This window comes from Carlito syrichta, unplaced genomic scaffold, assembly GCF_000164805.1.
Source record: "Carlito syrichta isolate Samal-C Ts95f unplaced genomic scaffold, Tarsius_syrichta-2.0.1 Scaffold305661, whole genome shotgun sequence".
NCBI lineage: Eukaryota > Metazoa > Chordata > Mammalia > Primates > Tarsiidae > Carlito > Carlito syrichta.
The window spans coordinates 188,624-206,423 of record NW_007249757.1 but is presented as its reverse complement, the minus strand read 5'-3'; the positions used below and the strand labels follow the sequence as shown (position 1 = coordinate 206,423).

The window sequence follows — 17,800 nt, the reverse complement described above, 5'->3', positions numbered from 1 at the left end:
GTGGCCGGGAGCGGCCACTGCACTCCAGTCTGGGCGACAGAGTGAGACTCCAACTCAAAAAAAACCAAAAACAAAACAAACAAACAAACAAACAAAAAATAAAGATGTCATAAGTGATTTTATTTTAAAAATTGCATTTAATTGGAGGAAAAATTAGATCATTTAGAAAAATGGTTCTGATGGGTATGGTGTTGACCCAAAGTTTCTTCTGGAATCTTTTTTTGCTAACTTTCATCCAGAGATTCATTGAAGTCAGAGGCCATCAGAATTAGGGAAAATACCAAGAAAGGTAAAAAGTTTTCTGCTACTTTTTTTGAGTTGGAGTCTCACTCTGTCGCCCAGACTGGAGTGCAGTGGCTGCTCCCGGCCACCGCAGCCTCAACCGGCTGGGCTCCTACAATCCTTTCGCCTCAGCCTTCCAAGTAGCTGGAACTACAGGCACGTGCTACCAGGCCCGGCTAATTTTTTGATTTTGTAGAGATGAGGTCTCGCTGCCCAGGCAGGTCTCGAACCCGCGGGCTCAGGCAATCCACTCATCTCAGCCTCCCAAAGGAGCGGGATTACAGGCTGAGCCACGAGCCTGGCTTAAGCTTTCTGCTTTTAAGCAATAGTGTTGCCTTCAATTGGCCTAACAATACCTAAGGCTCATTTTTTTTCTGCTTCATAAGAAAGGTTGGAAATAACTAGCGCAGTGTGGGATACAGAATGATAAATAGAAAACTACCAAACTTTCTTTCATTTCCATCTTTCCAAGCAGAAAAAGCATCATAGGAAGGGTCAAAAAGGCTTCATGTGTGTATGATTAACTTCTGGAGGACAAAAGGAGGGGGTGTACCTTTTTAAGTTTGGGAAGCTAAGTATTAGTTCCAGAAATTTGCAAAACTATTATTTGACATAGTAGTTGTGAACTACATAATTCTTTACCATAAATGATTTTAGACATAAGAAATAAAAGAAGTTGAATAAGGATCAGCTAAATTTGGGTCTGTTTGATTTCCTTGATAACCTCCAAGTTGGGAACACTCCAGTTTTTTAGGCACCACGCCCTCCTCCAAATTTTCTTTGGTTTACGTTTGAAGATATCCTCTATATATGTCATTTCCTTAAGTTTTTTTTGTACTGATTAATACTTTAATACAAATGTATAAAGATAACAAATTGTATTTTTAAAGATCTTGGTTGTTAGTAATGGTGTTTTTCATGACCAGTAAGATAGAAGGAAAAAAAAATCAGGCTGGGCTCGGTGGCTCAGTCTATAATCCCAGCACTTTGGGAGGCTAAAGTGAGTGGATTGCCTGAGCCCGCGGGTTTGAGACCACCCCAGGCAACTTGGCAAGGCCTCCTCTCTACAATAAATAAAAAATTAGCTGGGCATGGTAGTGTATGCCTGTTGTTCCCACTACTTGGAAGGCTGCAGCGGAATGATCATCTGAACCCAGCAGGTCGAGGCTGCGGTAGCCATGAGCATGTCACTGCAGTCCAGCCTGGGCAACAGAGTGAGACTCCAAATCAGTTTCAAACTATCCTATACAACATCGATAACTATTCATAAGTAGGTCAATATAAGGTAGAACAGTAAAGTGACATATTTGGGATGTGTTGGGCTCTAGAAAAGTTTTAGTTATTAACTTTAAAAATTGAAAGTGAAACAAATTTTTTTTTGTAGGAGTCTCACTCTGTCACCCGGCTAGAATGCAATGGCAAGCTCATGGCCACTGCAGCCTTGACATCCTTTCACCTCAACCTTCCAAGTAGCTGGAACCACAGGCATATGCCACCACAACTGGTTAATTTTTAAAATTTAGTGTAGAGATAAAGTCTCGTCAAGTTATCAGGGTTTGTTTCAAACCCCTGAGCTCAGGCAATCTTCTCTCCTCTGCCTCCTCAAGTGCTAGGATGACAAGTGTGAGTCACTGCACCCAACCATGAAGCACTTTTAAAATTTTTCATGGGGCCGGGCCCGGTGGTTCACGCCATATGAATGTTAGTATTTGGTGGTAACAAATCCAATAAGGTCCTCATTATTTGAAAATAACGAAGGATGCTGGGCACCACACCTGGTTTAGATGATTCTTTACTAGTATGGTTTTTTTTTTTTTTATAGGAAATACATATATTTAAAAAGGAATTTTACTATATTATAAATGCTGGCAAAATAGTAATGCCTATAATCTTAGTACTTTAGGAGGCCAAGGTGGGAAGATTACTAGAGACCAGGAGTTCCAGACCAGCCTGGGCAACATAGTGAGACATTGTTTCTATATAAAAAAAAAAAAAAAACAAGCAGGCCAGGCACCATGGCTCAAGCCTGTAATCCCAGTGCTTTGGGAGGCAGAGGTGAGAGGATTGCCTGAGTCTAGGGGTTTAAGACCAGCCTGGGCAAACTGGCGAGACCTTATCTCTACAGTAAATCAAAAAATTAGCCAGGCATGGAGGCGCATGCCTGTAGTTCTGGCTACTTGGAAGGCTGAAGCGGAAGGATTGTCTGAGTCCAGCAGGTCAAAGCTGCAGTGACAGTGAGCATGCCACTGCACTCTAGCCTGGGCAACAAAGTGAGACTTCAACTCAAAAAAAAAAAAAGATTTTCTCAATAAACTATATTTTCCAATAAAAAAAAATTAGCCAAGAGTGGTGGCGCGTGCCTGTGATTCCAGCTCTTGGAAGGCTAAGGCGGAAGGATCACCGGAGCCCAACAAGTCAAGACTGTGGTAGCTGTGAGCGTGCCACTGCACTCCAGCCTGGGTGACAAAGTGAGACTTCAACTAAAAAAAAAAAAATGAGTTGGGCGTGGTGGCATGCACCTGTAGTTCAGCTACTTGGAAGGCTTAGGCGGAAGGATCGCCTGAATCCATTAGGTCAAGGCTGCGGCGGTCATGAGCATGCCACTGTACTTCAGCCTGGGTGACAGAGTGAGATTCCAACTCAAAAAAATAAGTAATAATATATAAAAATATAATAAAATGGTTTTTAAAATCTCTTTTAAGGAAATGATTAAAATTTTCGTACTATAATATTCAAAATATGTTCCAAATAACCAGTAAGCAAAAGCTCTGAACTTAGACATGAGCTTAAACCCTAGTTTCTTCACATATTAGTAGTAGATAATTTTCAGTAAGTTATTAAATATTTTGTCCCTCTGCTGCCTCATTTAAAGCTGTGCTCCAGAACAACTAAATCTGAATTTCTGAAGGCAGTATGCCCAGGCATAATCTTTGTCTTTTAAAATTAGGTGAATGGGTGGGTGTGGTGGCTCACAATTGTAATCCCAGCACTTTGGAGGGCCGAGGTGGGAGGATCGCTTTAGTTCAGGAGCTTAAGACCAGTCTGGGCAACACAGTGAGAACCCATCTTAAAAAACAAAAACAAAAAACTTAAAACTCAGGTGATTAAAATGCTATATTAAGGCCAGGCATGGTGGCTAGTGCCTGTAATTCCAGTACTTAGGGAGGTCAAGGCGAGGGGATTGCTTGAACTCAGGGGCTCAAGACCAGCCTGGGCAACTTAGTGAGCCCTCATCTCTACAATAAATTTTTTAAAAAATTAGCTGGGCATGGTAGCACACACCTGTAGTTCCAGCTACATGGAAGGCTGAGCCAGAAGGATTGCCTGAGCTCAGCAGTTCGAGGCTACAATAGCTGTAAGCATGTAACTGTATTTCAGCCTGGGCAACAGACTGAGACTCAGACTCCAAAAAAAAAAAATAAAAATAAAAGTAAAATGCCATATCTTTTAAAGATTAATGCACAAAGTATTGGGAAGCACTTATACAAATTACTCAACTTCTACTTACTGTCCCTGTCCCCCAAGAATGTACAGAACAAGAACAATCAGTTCTTGCTGACTTAGAACCTTTCCCCTAACAGTTTGTGGAAGACAAATTGATACAGGCTGACGGGAGGTAACACAAAAATAGAACTGTGCAACGATCCAAGCTACAGGAATAAGTAAAGAGATAGTATAATTTTTCAGGAACAAACAAAAAAGCAAAATGTAATGAAAGTACATTTTTCTGAAACAAGGGGACCTCAAAATTCCATAAAAGGGAGTCGATTTTGTGAAAGGTTCCATAATACTAAATTTAAATTGTGATGAGTAAAGAAAAATGCCTCTATAACACCAAAGGGTGGCATTTATCCCTTCCAAGTTTCTGCCAGTTTGAATGTTTCAAGGCACAATTACCGGAAGATAAGCTTTTTTCCCCAGACTCTTTCAGTATACCTGTGAAAAGCAAAGCCTTCAATATCGATTCTCATGATGAAGGAAGAGAAAATTCAAATACATAAAAACATTTCATCAGACACTACCCCTAAACGGTCAGCCAGGCCAACTCTCCTTCAGTAAGAAGAAAACTGCATGGGATGAAAAAGAAAGACTCCTCCTCCCTGCTGCTGCCAACATGGCTGCTGTATTGAGCTTCTGCAGTCAGGGTACAGGATCTTACTTCCCAATATTACCTACTCTGCCCGATGCACTGTGGTTGGTGTTTCCTTATGAATCTTCTAGAGTACTCTTCAGAGTATAGTTCATCAAACCTAATCGTTTTCCACAGGGATTCCCTAAGTAGTTAGGTGAACCCTTGTCATAAGTAGAAGTCAGGGGACAACTATAAGGAAGGTATAGGAATACATATCATTCCCTATCTCTTTTTTTTTTTTTTTTTTTTCTTTTTTGGGTTGCTGTCTCACTCTGTCACCCAGGCTGGAGTGTAGTGTCATGCTCACCCCACTGCAGCCTTGACCTGATAAGCTCAGATGATCCTTCTGCCTTAGCCTTCCAAGTAGCTGTAACTACAGCCATGCACGCTACAGGCCCAGTTAATTCTTTTTTTATTTATTGTAGAGATGAGGTCTCACCAAGTTGCCCAGGCTGTTTTCGAACCCCTGGGCTCAGGCAATCCTCTGGCCTCAGCCTCCCAAAGTGCTGGGATTACAGACTCGAGTCACCACGTCCGCCCTCACTCCCTCTCTTATCCCACACCTCCTAACATTGGTATCCCCTTAATCCTCATAGTTATAGGAGAGTGGGATTTTCCTTCAATCCACTAGAAATAAGAGCAGAGAACAATTCCTCCCACCCAGGTCTCACTCCTACATCTGCCAACCCAAAGATTTCTGTACTTAGAAAAGGAATAAGAGACAGTTTTCATTAGCACATCATCCTCTTCAAAATTTTCCTTTCTCATCTCTTTGATGCATTCTCAAACAAAAGGAAAAGTACACATAAGACATGGAAAGAGGTTGAACACAGTGGCTCACTCCCATAATCCTAACATTTTGGGAGGCCAAGGCAGGAGGATCACTTGAGGTCAGGAGTTCGAGACTAGCCTGAGCAACAGAGTGAGAACCTGTCACACACCTAAAAAAGTATATATAATACATATTTTACATATTAAATACTATAATATACTCGTTGCCAAGAGCTGTAGTTTGAGATCTTCACAAAACAAACAAAAATTCCGCGCTTTGGGAGGCTGAGGTGAGTGGATTGCCTGAGCCCGCGGGTTCGAGACCCGCCTGGGCAACTTGGCGAGACCTCATTTCTACAATAAATCAAAAAAATTAGCCGGGTGTGGTAGCGTGCGCACCTGTAGTTCCAGCTACTTGGAAGGCTGAGGCGGAAGGATCACCAGAGCCCAGCAGGTTGAGGCTGCAGTGGCTGGGAGTGGCCACTGCACTCCAGTCTGGGCGACAGAGTGAGACTCCAACTCAAAAAAAAAATTAACCCAATTTTTATTTAAATAACAATTCTGTGATCTGATCAATGCTGTAGAAAACATCCTTCAGTGTGCTTTGAAGAAAAATCAATTCAACTTTTCCTCTATATTTTTATCATGGAAGAGATAAGAAACCTTTTAAAATTTAAAATTTCTCATGAATATTTTCAAGACTGATTGAGTATAAGTTTAGACATGAATGAAAAACTCTTGAGGCTTAGTTATTTTACTAAAACAGATGTCTCATTATTTCTTTTCTTTTCTTTTTTGAGTTGGAGTCTCACTCTGTTGCCCAGGCTGGAGTGCAGTGGGGCACTCATGGCCACTGCAGCCTCAAATTGCTAGGCTCAGGTAATCCTTCTGCCTCAGCCTTCCAAGTAGCTGGGACTGCAGGCACGTGCCACCATGCCCAGCAAATCTTTTGATTGATTGTAGAGATGAGGTCTCGTCAAGTTGCCCAGGCTGGTCTTGAACCCATGGCTCAGACAATCCTCTCACCTCGGCCTCCCAAAATGTTGGGATTACAGGCATGAGCCACTGTGCTCAGCCTCATTATTTCTTAAACTTTCTATTGCATCATCTTTTATGTAGAGACAGTCTTGCACGGTTGCTCGGGCTGTTCTGTAACTCCCGGCCTCAAGCAATCCTCCTGTGTTGGCCTCCCAAAGTGCTGAGATTACAGGTGAGAACCATGGCACAGCCTTTTACTAAATACTTTTGTAAGACAAAACATCACTGTGGGTCAGGTGTGGTGGCTCACACCTGTAGTCATAGCTCTTTGGGAGGTGGAACGAGAGGATTACCTGAGCCCAGGGGTTCGAGACCAGCCTGGGCAACTTGGTGAGAGCTCGTCTCTACAACAAATCAAGAAAAATTTGACAGGCGTGGTGGCACACACCTGTAGTCCCAGCTACTTGGAAGGTAGAGACGGAAGAATCACCTGAGCCCAGCAGGTTAAGGCTATGGTGGCTGTGAGTGTGCCACTGCACTCTAGCCTGAGTGACAGAGTGGGACTCCAACACAAAAAAAAAAGAAAGAAAGAAATTATAACCTTTGTTATTTCTAGTTAGGGAGTCTCAGGTGGTATTTTTACTTCCCCTTTTGACCTTTTATGTACTATTTGGATTTCTTACAATGAACAAGAATATTATGTTCTCGAAGTAAAAATAATTATAATAATACTGAGCTCTAAGGGAAAAAAAACACACAAAATCAACTACTCTATACTTGAGTGTCAAGACCCTCAAAACAGTGTCCCCATGTTCAAGAGAGAAGAGGATACTGAAAGTAGGAGAAAAATCAAGATGGAATACAGGGAAGTGTTTCTGGACAGACTCATCCAGAAGCCTCCTGGCCTGCCATCCTTCTCTAAAAGCTCAATCCACCTAAATGTTTATATCTTTTGATCCAAAGACCCTCACTATGAATTAGTCTTAAGGAAAAGCTACGTGTAAGAACTCATCAATGGCAGGATTACCCATAATGGAGAAAAAGCTGGAAAACAATCTACGAGTCTAAAGTCAAGGCCAATCAATAAATCATAAAGATCAGATAGAAACATGGATAATGTTTATTACATGGGAAACAGAAAAATAAACACTATGCCATCACAATGTTTTTTTTATTCCTGCTACCTTTTTGTTTTTATAATTTTCTCTACTTTTTAAATTAAAAAATTATGGGTTAACCTTTTCAGGTCCCTTCCTACTGTGAGAGCTTTTCTGTTCTCTCAATAAATCCTGCTTTCGCACTAAAAAAAAATAAAATTAAAAAAACAATAAATAAATAAAGTAAAAAATTACTTGAAACTTTTTCTTTAAAATGTAAGCACCCAAAAAGTAATAGTAATAAAATAAATAATAATAAAATAAAACAAAATGTAAGTACTGTGGGGATCAAAGGGAGACCCAAAGTTTACCTTTACAATGACCACTTATCTACCTAATCCTGAATTGTACCCCACAACTTTAAAATAAATTAATTAATTAAAAAATAAAATGCGGCTGGGCTCAGTGGCTCAGTCTGTAATCCCAGCACTTTGGGAGGCCGAGGCGAGTAGATTGCCCGAGCCAGCGGGTTCAAGACCCTGGGTGGGTCTTGAACCCTGGCGAGACCTCATCTCTACAATAAATCAAAAATTAGCCAGATGTGATAGCATGCGCCTGTAGTTCTGGCTACTTGGAAGGCTGAGGTGAAAGGATCGCTGGAGCCCAGCACATTGAGGCTGCGGTGGCCGGGAACGTGCCACTGCACTCCAGTCTGGGTGACAGAGTGAGACTCTAACTCAAAAAAAAAAAAATTAAATGCAAGGAGCCCCCATACCAAAATGCAAGTATCATAATTGTGAGTAAAGGTAATAAAAATAAACACATGATGCCATAAACCAGCTAGATCTAAAATCTCTAAACTGGAAAAGGAAAGCATGGATAATATTTATTATATGGGAAACAGAACACCCTAACCAGAGGACAATGACACAGTGATGTCACTGACCCTGGGAAGTAATATATTCATAGGAAACAATTGTGGGTAGTATGATGAACTGTGAAGTCGCAACCCTATCGAAGCTATAAAAAAAAATACATAGTAGGCTGGGAGCAGTGGCTCACGTCTGTAATCCCAGGACTTTGGGAGGCTGAGGTGAGAGGATTGCCTGAGCCCACGGGTTTGAGACCAGCCTGGGCAATTGGTGTGACCTCATCTCTACAATAAAAATTAAAATATTAGCCAGACGAGGTGGCACACACCTGTAGTTCTAGCTACTTGGAAGGCTGAGGTAGAAGGATCCCCTGAGCCCAGCAGGCTGAGGCTGCGGTGGCCATGAGCGTGCCACTGCACTCCAGCCAGGGTGACAGAATGAGACTCTGACTCAAAAAAAAAAAAGCCCACAGTGAGCTACCTTCCTTACACTTTGCTAGTGCTACTCTCAACAGGACACAATATTCACAAAATTCTGGAAAATGACAGGCAATCATCTTAGGTCCTCTCCTAAGCTTTTATTGCAAGAAGAAAAAAATACAGACCAAGGTAAACCTTAATGATATGCATAAAGAATAGGAACAGAATATTTTAGGATAATTAGGAGAGGCTTATAGCTATTTATGGTAGAGAAGGAAGACAAATGCAGGCCTTAGAAGATACTAAAAACACATAATAGTCTGTGAATAGTTGGGGGTTTTTTTTTAACACCATTCTCACTCCTAAGCGAAATATGCTTTAAATTACCATGTATCTAATTTTTTAACTGAAAAAAAATGTGGCAACAGTGACTAAATATAACAAAGAAAAAATACCTACTTCTGAGGGCCTTAAAATCCAACTATTCTCAAAATCCTTTATTTTCTTCATTACCTATTAACAACTTTCTTTCCACTGGAAAATGAGGAAAGCAGCAGAAAATCATGAGTGTGACAAGGAAATAATGAAAGGGATTTGTGCTGTGGCTTGAGGAAATGAGTATCAGGTGTTCAGTCAGTTACACTCTATATATGAGCCTAGAGAGAGTCAGAGGGGATCGAACTCCTCACAGCTCTGAAAGATGTCAGGGTCCATACAAGATGAACATTCCTGTGGCTAACTCTTCATAGTTTTCAGACATTTAGGCCCTACCCCAATTGTAAGGGATATTTCCAAGGGCAATTTGCATTACAGTATTTTAAATTGCCATAAGGTCCCTTAAAAGTCACATAATACATAAAAAGAACTGTTATTATGAATGAAACATCAACATCTATCCTGAATTTACATGTGCTCTAATATTGCCTACCTTGAGACTTTCTGCCTTACATTTAACCCAAAACATTGATATACTTTAAGACATTGTCCTTATGTTTAAGTCTCAGATATTACAAAGGATCACTGGCTGCTCTGAGTCTGCGTTGTGATACTTCCTATACTAGGAAGTGATTATTTGTTCATAAAATGTAACCCTTTATATGAAGTTTTCTGAATAGTCTAGAAATTGGTTCACTATGTCTCAAAGGTCCTTGCACAGTATACCTGAACTTAAACAAATTATCCAAGTTCAGTTGAGTATTTCAAAGGCCTAAAGCTCAGAAAACCTGGCTTCTGGAATCATGCTGTAACTGTGACCTCAGCTACCCAAAGCATGCTTCTGCCAGACATTACTGATTAAAGCAATCAACCTTGATTATTGTGGCTAGCTGAACCCAGGTTAAATAAATAAATAAACAAATGCATTCCACGATGCTTTACAGAAGCAAAACAAACAAAAAACAAACAAACAAAAAAATCACAAGTATTAAAAAGCTGATTTTTGCTTAAAACACCAAGCAAGGAAGGGACATATGAATATTCCTAACCTGCAAAATGATTCCTCCACATTATATCAGCGAAACTCATTGGTGGGCCACTGGGAGGGTAGTGTTTACCTTTCAGAGGTTCATGATCAGTCCTTATCATATCCATTAAGGAGTTCTCCAACGAGTGCAAGTTAAAAGTGTCATAGGGCCTACTCCGGTCCTAAAAATAAAAACACAGAACAAGACAATACATACAATTACTTCATAAAATTAGCACCATCGCTTCCTGCTGTGGATTGAATTAAATGAATGGAAGTTAGCGATATTTCTAATAACAAAGTCCCTTTTTTAATTAAGAAGAATGACTTGGCAACATTAAGTTTAATACAAGTTTCCACAGTTAATTAAATTGCATCCTTTTCCCTGATATTCTATAATGTAATGTCCCATTACTTTAGACTGACATTCTCTCAGATGATCTAAAAAAGCAAATGTAGAAGGAAGAGTCAAGTGAATTGGCTTTGCCCTCTGCCCTCCAACCCCTGCCTCGACTGTCAAATGAGAGATATTTCATTTTATTGGATATCTTTAATACTTATGACCACTCAGTTACATACATTGATATTGTTTCTAAAAATAAACATGTGTCCAAAATACTAAAATTACCATCTGAAAAGCACTCACATGACAAAATGTAACCCAATGTAGTGTTTTCTTTCTTTCTTTTCTTTTTTTTTTTTTTTTTGAGTAGGAGTCTCACTCTGCCACCCAGGATGGAGTGCAGTGGCATGCTCACAGCCAGTGCAGACTTGACCTGCTGGGCTCAGGTGATCCTTCCGTCTCAGGCTTCCAAGTAGGTGGAACCACAGGAATGCACCATCACGTCCAGCTAATTATTTATTTATTGTAAAGACGAGGTTTTGCCAAGTTGTCCAGACTGGTCTTGAACACCTGGATTCAGGCAATCCTCTCGCCTCTCGCTATCTGCTAATGAAATGAACAACCTTACTGGCAACGTAGTAGTGCATTCCTATCATAAAAGGGCATCAGAGGTCAGGTATTGTGGCTTATGCCTATAATCCCAGCACTTTGGAAAGCCAAGACAGGAGGATTGCTTGAGCCTGGAAGTTCAAGACCGACCTAAGCAACATAGCAAGACCAACTCTCTACAAAAAAAAAAAAAAAAATCAAAAATTAGTCGGACGTGGTGATGCATGCCCGTAGTCTCAGCTACTTAGGAGGCTGAGGCAGAAGGATCACCTGAGCCCAGGAAATCGATGATGATGAGCTATGATCATGCCACGGCACTCCAGTGTGGGTGACAGAGTGGGACCTTGACAAAAAACAAAAACAACCACCCCAAAAAGGATATCAGAGATTAGATGACTACCTGTCAGGAAAAGTTAATAGGAAGTTAGGTGGGAAGATTCATGTCTATAAACTGAAGTGGTTCCCAAATCTGTAAGATTGTCAAAATCTCATGTAGAACTGATTACAACGTAGGTTCCAGGCCAGGCATGGTGGCTCAAGCCTGTAATCCCAGTACTCTGAGAGGCTGAGGTGAGAGGCTTGCCTGAGCTTGTGTGTTCGAGACCAGCCTAGGCAACATGGTGAGACCCCATCTCTACAATAAAATAATTAGCCAGCCATGGTAGCACGCACCTGTAGTTCCAGCTACTTGGAAGGCTGAGGTGGAAGGGTCACCGGAGCCCAGCAAGTCAATGCTGGGGTGGCCGTGAATGTGCCACTGCAATCTAGTCTGGGTGACCGAGTGAGACTCCAACTCAAAAAAACAAAATAAAAACAAAAAAACACAGGTTCCTGGGCTTTAGCTCAAACACATTTAATTATAATTTTTTAAAAATATTAAACAAATAGAGACAGGGTCTCACTCTGTTGACCAGGCTGGAGTATGGTGGCACAATCATATTACGCCTCAGACTCCTGAGCAGCACTGCAGGTGTGCGCCACAATGCCCAGTTGACTTTTAAATTTTTGCTACAGATGGGAGTCTCACTATGCTGCCCAGGATGCTTTTGAACTCCCAGCCTCAAGCATTCCTCCCACCTTGGCTTCCCAAAGTGCTGAGATTATAGGTATGAGCCACCATGCCCAGCCTTAATCATAATTTAAAAATAAACACAAGTACTAGGTGATTTTGATGACTGGCTAAGAGCTGCTAGATTAGATGATTCTGCAAGTTAAACCTCTAAACTAATTATTCTAGTCAGCAAAATTGGACAGTAAAGTGAGGGCAGGACTTAGGACAGCAGCAGGCAATAAACAAGCTTGCCACTTTGCAGAGGGTCAGCCTTGCAGTCTTCAGATTGTGGGCTAGAGAGCCAGCCAGTGGCCTGGTTTTTAAAGCACAAATTTTGAAATCAAAACCTGATTTTCAAATTCTGGTTTTCCTATGAACTGTCATGTCACTTTAAACAAATTTCTAAGCCTTGGTTAATTCATCTATAAAATGGAATGATAATTCTCTACGCAGGGTTGTTTTCAATACTAAATGACAGCTGGGTGTGCTGGCTCACACCTGTATTCCCAACACTTGGGAAGGCCGAGATGAGAGTATTGCCTCAGCCAAGGGGTTCGAGACCAGCCTAAGCAACTTGGTGAGACCTTGTTTGTACAAAAAGTCAAGAAACATTAACTGGGCATGGTGGTACAAGCCTTGTGGTTCCAGCTACCTGGAAGACTGAGGTGGAAGGATCGCCTGAGCCCAGCAGGTCGAGCTTGCAGTGGCCTTGAGCATGCCACTGCACTCTAGCCTGGATGATAGACTGAGACTCTGACTCAAAAAACCAAAACAACCAACCACATAAAACCACTAAATCATGGGAGGTACAAGGTATCCGTATCACAATGAATACCATAAGAGAACACAAAAAAACTTCTGTGATGCCACCTCAGAGTACTGAAACATAGTTTTAAAAACCCAGCCATTCACAGACACTAACCTGACAGGTTTACTAATGCTCAAAAGATGAAAACATATGACACGGGAAAGGCATGACAGAATTTGCCCAAGCTTCTTAACTGAATAAACTTCAGTCCTCTGAGAGATTTTTCTCATCAAAAGTAATTCTATCCATGCCTCCTCAATTTATATTTGCTGCCTACCATTCATCCTTCTTGTTTTACAAGTGGTAAATGCTGCTGAAATAACTGATTAACCAGGGAGCCTTCAAGAAGCAGAACAAAAAGGATAGAGAAACTGACAGTTCTGCAGTGAAATTCATAAGTGGAATCGTGTATAGAGAAAACTAGGCCACAATTTATCACTTAACGATGGAAGTTAGAAGTGGCAACTAAACTGTTATGTCTTTTTTTGGTAAGTTTTATTTCCCAATGCAGAGAAAACATCTTTGTTTTTAACAAGCAAACATACCAGAAAGTATTAGAAGATCTATAAATAATGCATCTCACTATTGACTCTTTTTCTTTTAAGATCATCATTGGAGATGTAATCAGTTAAACACAGGAACAGCCCACCCCCACTGCACTAGCCCTGCTCTTTCTTAGCATTAATACATTTATCAAGTATTCAATAAGTGCCTGGTACTGTTTTAAGCATGCTGTATGCATTAGCTCACAACCCGATGAAGTAGGTAACTTCTGTCCCCATTTTATAAATTCAACAATTAAGTCTTGGAGAGGTTAAGTAACTGGCTCGAGGTTACAGGGCTAGAATGTGGCAGAGCCAGGGCTCAAACCGAGTCAAGTCCGACAGTGCTTTTAAGGACTAACTGCACTGCCTTCTTGACTTCCTGCTAGTCCCTCCAGCCTTAAATCCTTTTTACAAACACCCTCTTTAACCTAATCCTGACACGATCCAGAAAGAGGCTTCTTTGACCCTCCCTTGCCCTTGGCCAATTACCTTTGCTCAACTGACAACTAATTAACCTCAAGAAGCAGTTTGATTTACCTCCAGGTCAACCTCTGTCAGCCCTATCCCGTTCACCTGCCCTTTTCCTAGGTGAGAAATCCAGGACCCTTTTCTACCCTTTCTGGCTTATACTCAGACGTTTTCTCTTCTAGAGATACAAAGTGGAAGCCTGCAACAGCCAGTAGCATCTGAGGAAAAAAAGTAGCTCTGGGACCAAACGATACAATGAACCATGGTGCCTTCCGTGTGCTAGGTACTGGGCTAAATGCATTACAGCCATGATCTCATTTCTCACCACAACCCTGCAGGGTAGGCATTATCTCCATTTCACTGAGAATAAAAACTGAGACTCACAGAGGTTATGTAACTGCTCAAAGTCACAGAGCTGGTCAGAAATCAGGACGTGAAACCAGGTCTGAGACTCTCGGGTCCATGCCAGTAATGTTCTAATGACCAGTTTCAGTGTGCCCCATGAACAATGGGGTCTTGATTGGGAAGAAAGGGACACAGACAGGAGCAAAACTCAAAAGGGCAGATGTTTGAACAGGGCTAGGAAAAAATAAGTGTGGCAGTAAAATAGCACAGAAAAATAAGAAGATGAATTCCTGAAGGAGGTTTTTTAATTTATCACATGACTTCAACATATATATGGATAAAACATTTCAAAGTTAAATGCATCTAACACATGAAAAGACTAACCCACCTCTGAATTTCCACCCTCCTGCTCTTATTTTTTACTTAGTATATGCTATTTGCAAACATCTCATCTCCCTATCTATACTATAAACTCCCTATCTATACTATTACTGCTTAAGAGAGATGAATATGATTTATCAATTTTTAAGTGGATATTTATTACATAATATATAGACTTATTCTTCTCAAACACACACACACACGCACAGAGTACTGTAGAAAAAGCTAGTCTTCGATCTTGCTGTCTCTTACTCTCTCTTCGGTCCATGGTATATTTTAACCACCCTGAATGAGATTAATATATGTAGCCTTCTAGAAAACACAATTCTATATGCTCCTTCAGTCACTCAATGGCAATCTAATGCTTCCTATATCCTTATAGACCTAAAACCTTTCTCCCTTTCCTGTTCTTGGAGGAAAAAAATAATCAGCACCTACTATGAATTTTAATATTCTTTAAAATTCTTGTTAAACAGTCTTCCATGCAACAAATTCTCAAGAACCCTAAAAATAGCCTGGAATAAGACTAGGGCACACACAGAAATTATGAGTTCCCCATCTTTTTCTCCTTCAGGATGACTAATTCCAATTACTTTAACCTTCATATCACATTGTATTTTTCCTTGCTGTATAACGGGAAATCAAGCTAACTAAGGTTCTGGAAAAGTTAAAAAAAAAAAAAAAAAAGATCATTTCACCTGCTCCGAGGGATGCTCAGAAATTAGATGAGTATGATTCCACTTGAAGCCTATTTTTTGCCCCATCCCCAACGCCCCTTCATAGTTCTTCTCATTGGTCTTAGCCTGGCAGATTAGATATGAGGCCCTGTATATGAGACACAGGGAAGCATGGCTCTTGGAATCACCTGAAATGACCCTACATATTGAGACCGGATCCAGGAAGACAAATGCTAAGGAGTCAGCTGGACTATAAGTGTGAATGTCTACTGCTGCCATTGCTGGCTGTGGTAAACAGTTCACAGTTAAGTACATATGCACTCTAAAAAGAAATGATTTTCCAATCAGTGGTGTCCAGCTAAAAGGAAAAAAAAATGAAAATACGTAAAATAAAAAGGAGTGATTATATAATTTAGCAGCATGCTAGGAAAAAGGCAGAAACGAGGCAGCTCTAGGAGAGATGCAGAAAAGGAAAGCAGTGACTCTCACGGTCAAAAGAGCAGACTCCAAAGAAGTACTAAATCGCCCCTTTCCCTGGTGATTGTGCATATGTGACTTCTGAAAGGGATTAGCTGATATAGGCCAGGTGCCATGGCTCATGCCTGTAATCCCAACACTTTGGGAGGCCGAGGTGGGAAGATTGTGCCAGGAGTTTGAGACCAGTCTGGGCAGCATTGCAAGCCCTCATCTCTACAAAAAATACAAAAATTAGCCAGGCGTGGTCGCACAGGCTTGTAGTCCCAGCCACTTGGAGGCTGAGGCATTAGGATTGCTTGAGCCCAGAGGGTCAAGGTTGTGGTGAGTGGCGATCATATCATTGCACTCCAGCCTGGACAACAGAGTGAAATTCCAATTAAAAAATAACAAAAAATTTTTTTAAAAGAAAGCGATTGATAATCACACCAAATCATTGGGTTGTTAGGAAGCAAAATGTTATTTCATGCAGCTTATTAGGTAATATTTATTAAGCATAATGATGTAGGGGGAGTTTGACCTTTGCTATCAAACCTTATCCTAGAACATTATGCAAAAGTACATGTAGCTCCTCATATTCTTTTTTTTACTGATCATAAATGTCAAACTCCTTTCACAACACCGTCCGCTCCCAGGTATAGCTAGATACTCCTTCCCCACTCCCAGACTGATTCAGGTAACTATCGCTGATTTAGTATATTGCAATTGCTTCTTTACATGTCATCCTCAATAAGCTGTAAGTCTCACAGGAGCGGAGTTGGCTCTTCTTTGTATTCCCATCATCTAGCAGAGGGTTTGGCACATAATACACATTGAGTAAATGCTTACTTCACATTTAATTTGTTCTTCTGATGAAATCATCTTGCAAGATTTTCATTTAAAACTAAGAAAGAGGCCAGGCATGGTGGCTCATGCCTATAATCCCAGTTCTTTGGGAGGCTGAGGGGAGAGGATTACCTGAGCCCAGGGGTTCAAGACCAGCCTGGGCAATTTGGTGAGAGTTCGTCTCTACAATAAATCAAGAAAAATTAGCCAGGCATGAAGGCGCATGCCTGTAGTTCCAGCTACTTGGAAGGCTGAGGCAGAAGGATCACTAAGCAGGTTGAGGCTGCAGTGGCCATGTGTGCCACTGCACTACAGCCTGGGCAATAGAGTGAGACTCCAACACAAAACAAACAAAACTAAGACAGTACTACATGCTTATTAGAATGGCTAAAAAGGCTGGGTACAGTGGCTCAGCCTGTAATCCCAGCACTTTAGGAGGCCGAGTTGAGAGAACTGCCTGACCCTTGGGTTTTGAGACCAGCCTGGGTAACTTGGTGAGACCTCGTCTCTACAATAAATCACAGAAACTAAATGGGCATGGTAGCGTGCGTCTATAATTCCGGCTACTTGGAAGGCTGAGACGGAAGGATCACCTAAGCCCAGCAGGTTGAGGCTTCAGTGGCCATAAGTGTGCCACTGCCTTCCAGCCTGGGTAACAAGAGTGAGACTCCAACTCAAAAAAAAAGAATGGCTGAAAAAATTAAAGCCCTGACAATTCCAAATGCTGATGAGGAAGTAGAACAACCAGAACTCTCATAAATTGCTAGTGGGAATGCAAAAAGGTACAGCCACTTTGGAAAAACAGTTTGGCTGTTTCTTATAAAGTTATATATACACTTAGCCACATGACCTAGTAGTCCGATTCCCAAGTATTTACCCAAGATAAATAAAAACACATGTCCACACAAAAACCTGTAATGGATGTTTATAACAACTTTATAAAACAATTTTATTCATAATCTCCAAAAACTGGAAACAACCCAAATGTCCATAAACTGGTAAATGAATAAACAATTTGTGGTATACCCATATAATGGAATATTATTCAGCAATAAAGTACTGATGCGTGCTATAACACAGATGAACCTTGAAAACATTATAAATGAAAGAAGTCAGTCACAAAAGATCACATATTGTGTTATTCCATTGATATTAAATGTCCAGAATAAGCAAATTATTCATAGCGATAAAAAAATAGATTGGTCAAGCCGGGCTCGGTGGCTCAGCCTGTAATCCCGCGCCTTGGGAGGCTGAGGTGAGT

The 17,800-nt window shown here is 41.0% G+C and overlaps 1 protein-coding gene across 1 annotated transcript in view; it reads right to left on the bottom strand.

Annotated features, from left to right (window-relative positions):
- LOC103264510 (cytoplasmic polyadenylation element-binding protein 3) overlaps positions 1 to 17,800 on the bottom strand; it is a 197,626-nt gene that overhangs the window by 142,674 nt on the left and 37,152 nt on the right. Inside the window, exon 4 of the mRNA XM_021714537.1 lies at positions 10,105 to 10,195. Within this exon, the coding sequence (XP_021570212.1) occupies positions 10,105 to 10,195 (91 nt within the window). The remainder of the gene's footprint in view (positions 1 to 10,104; positions 10,196 to 17,800) is intronic.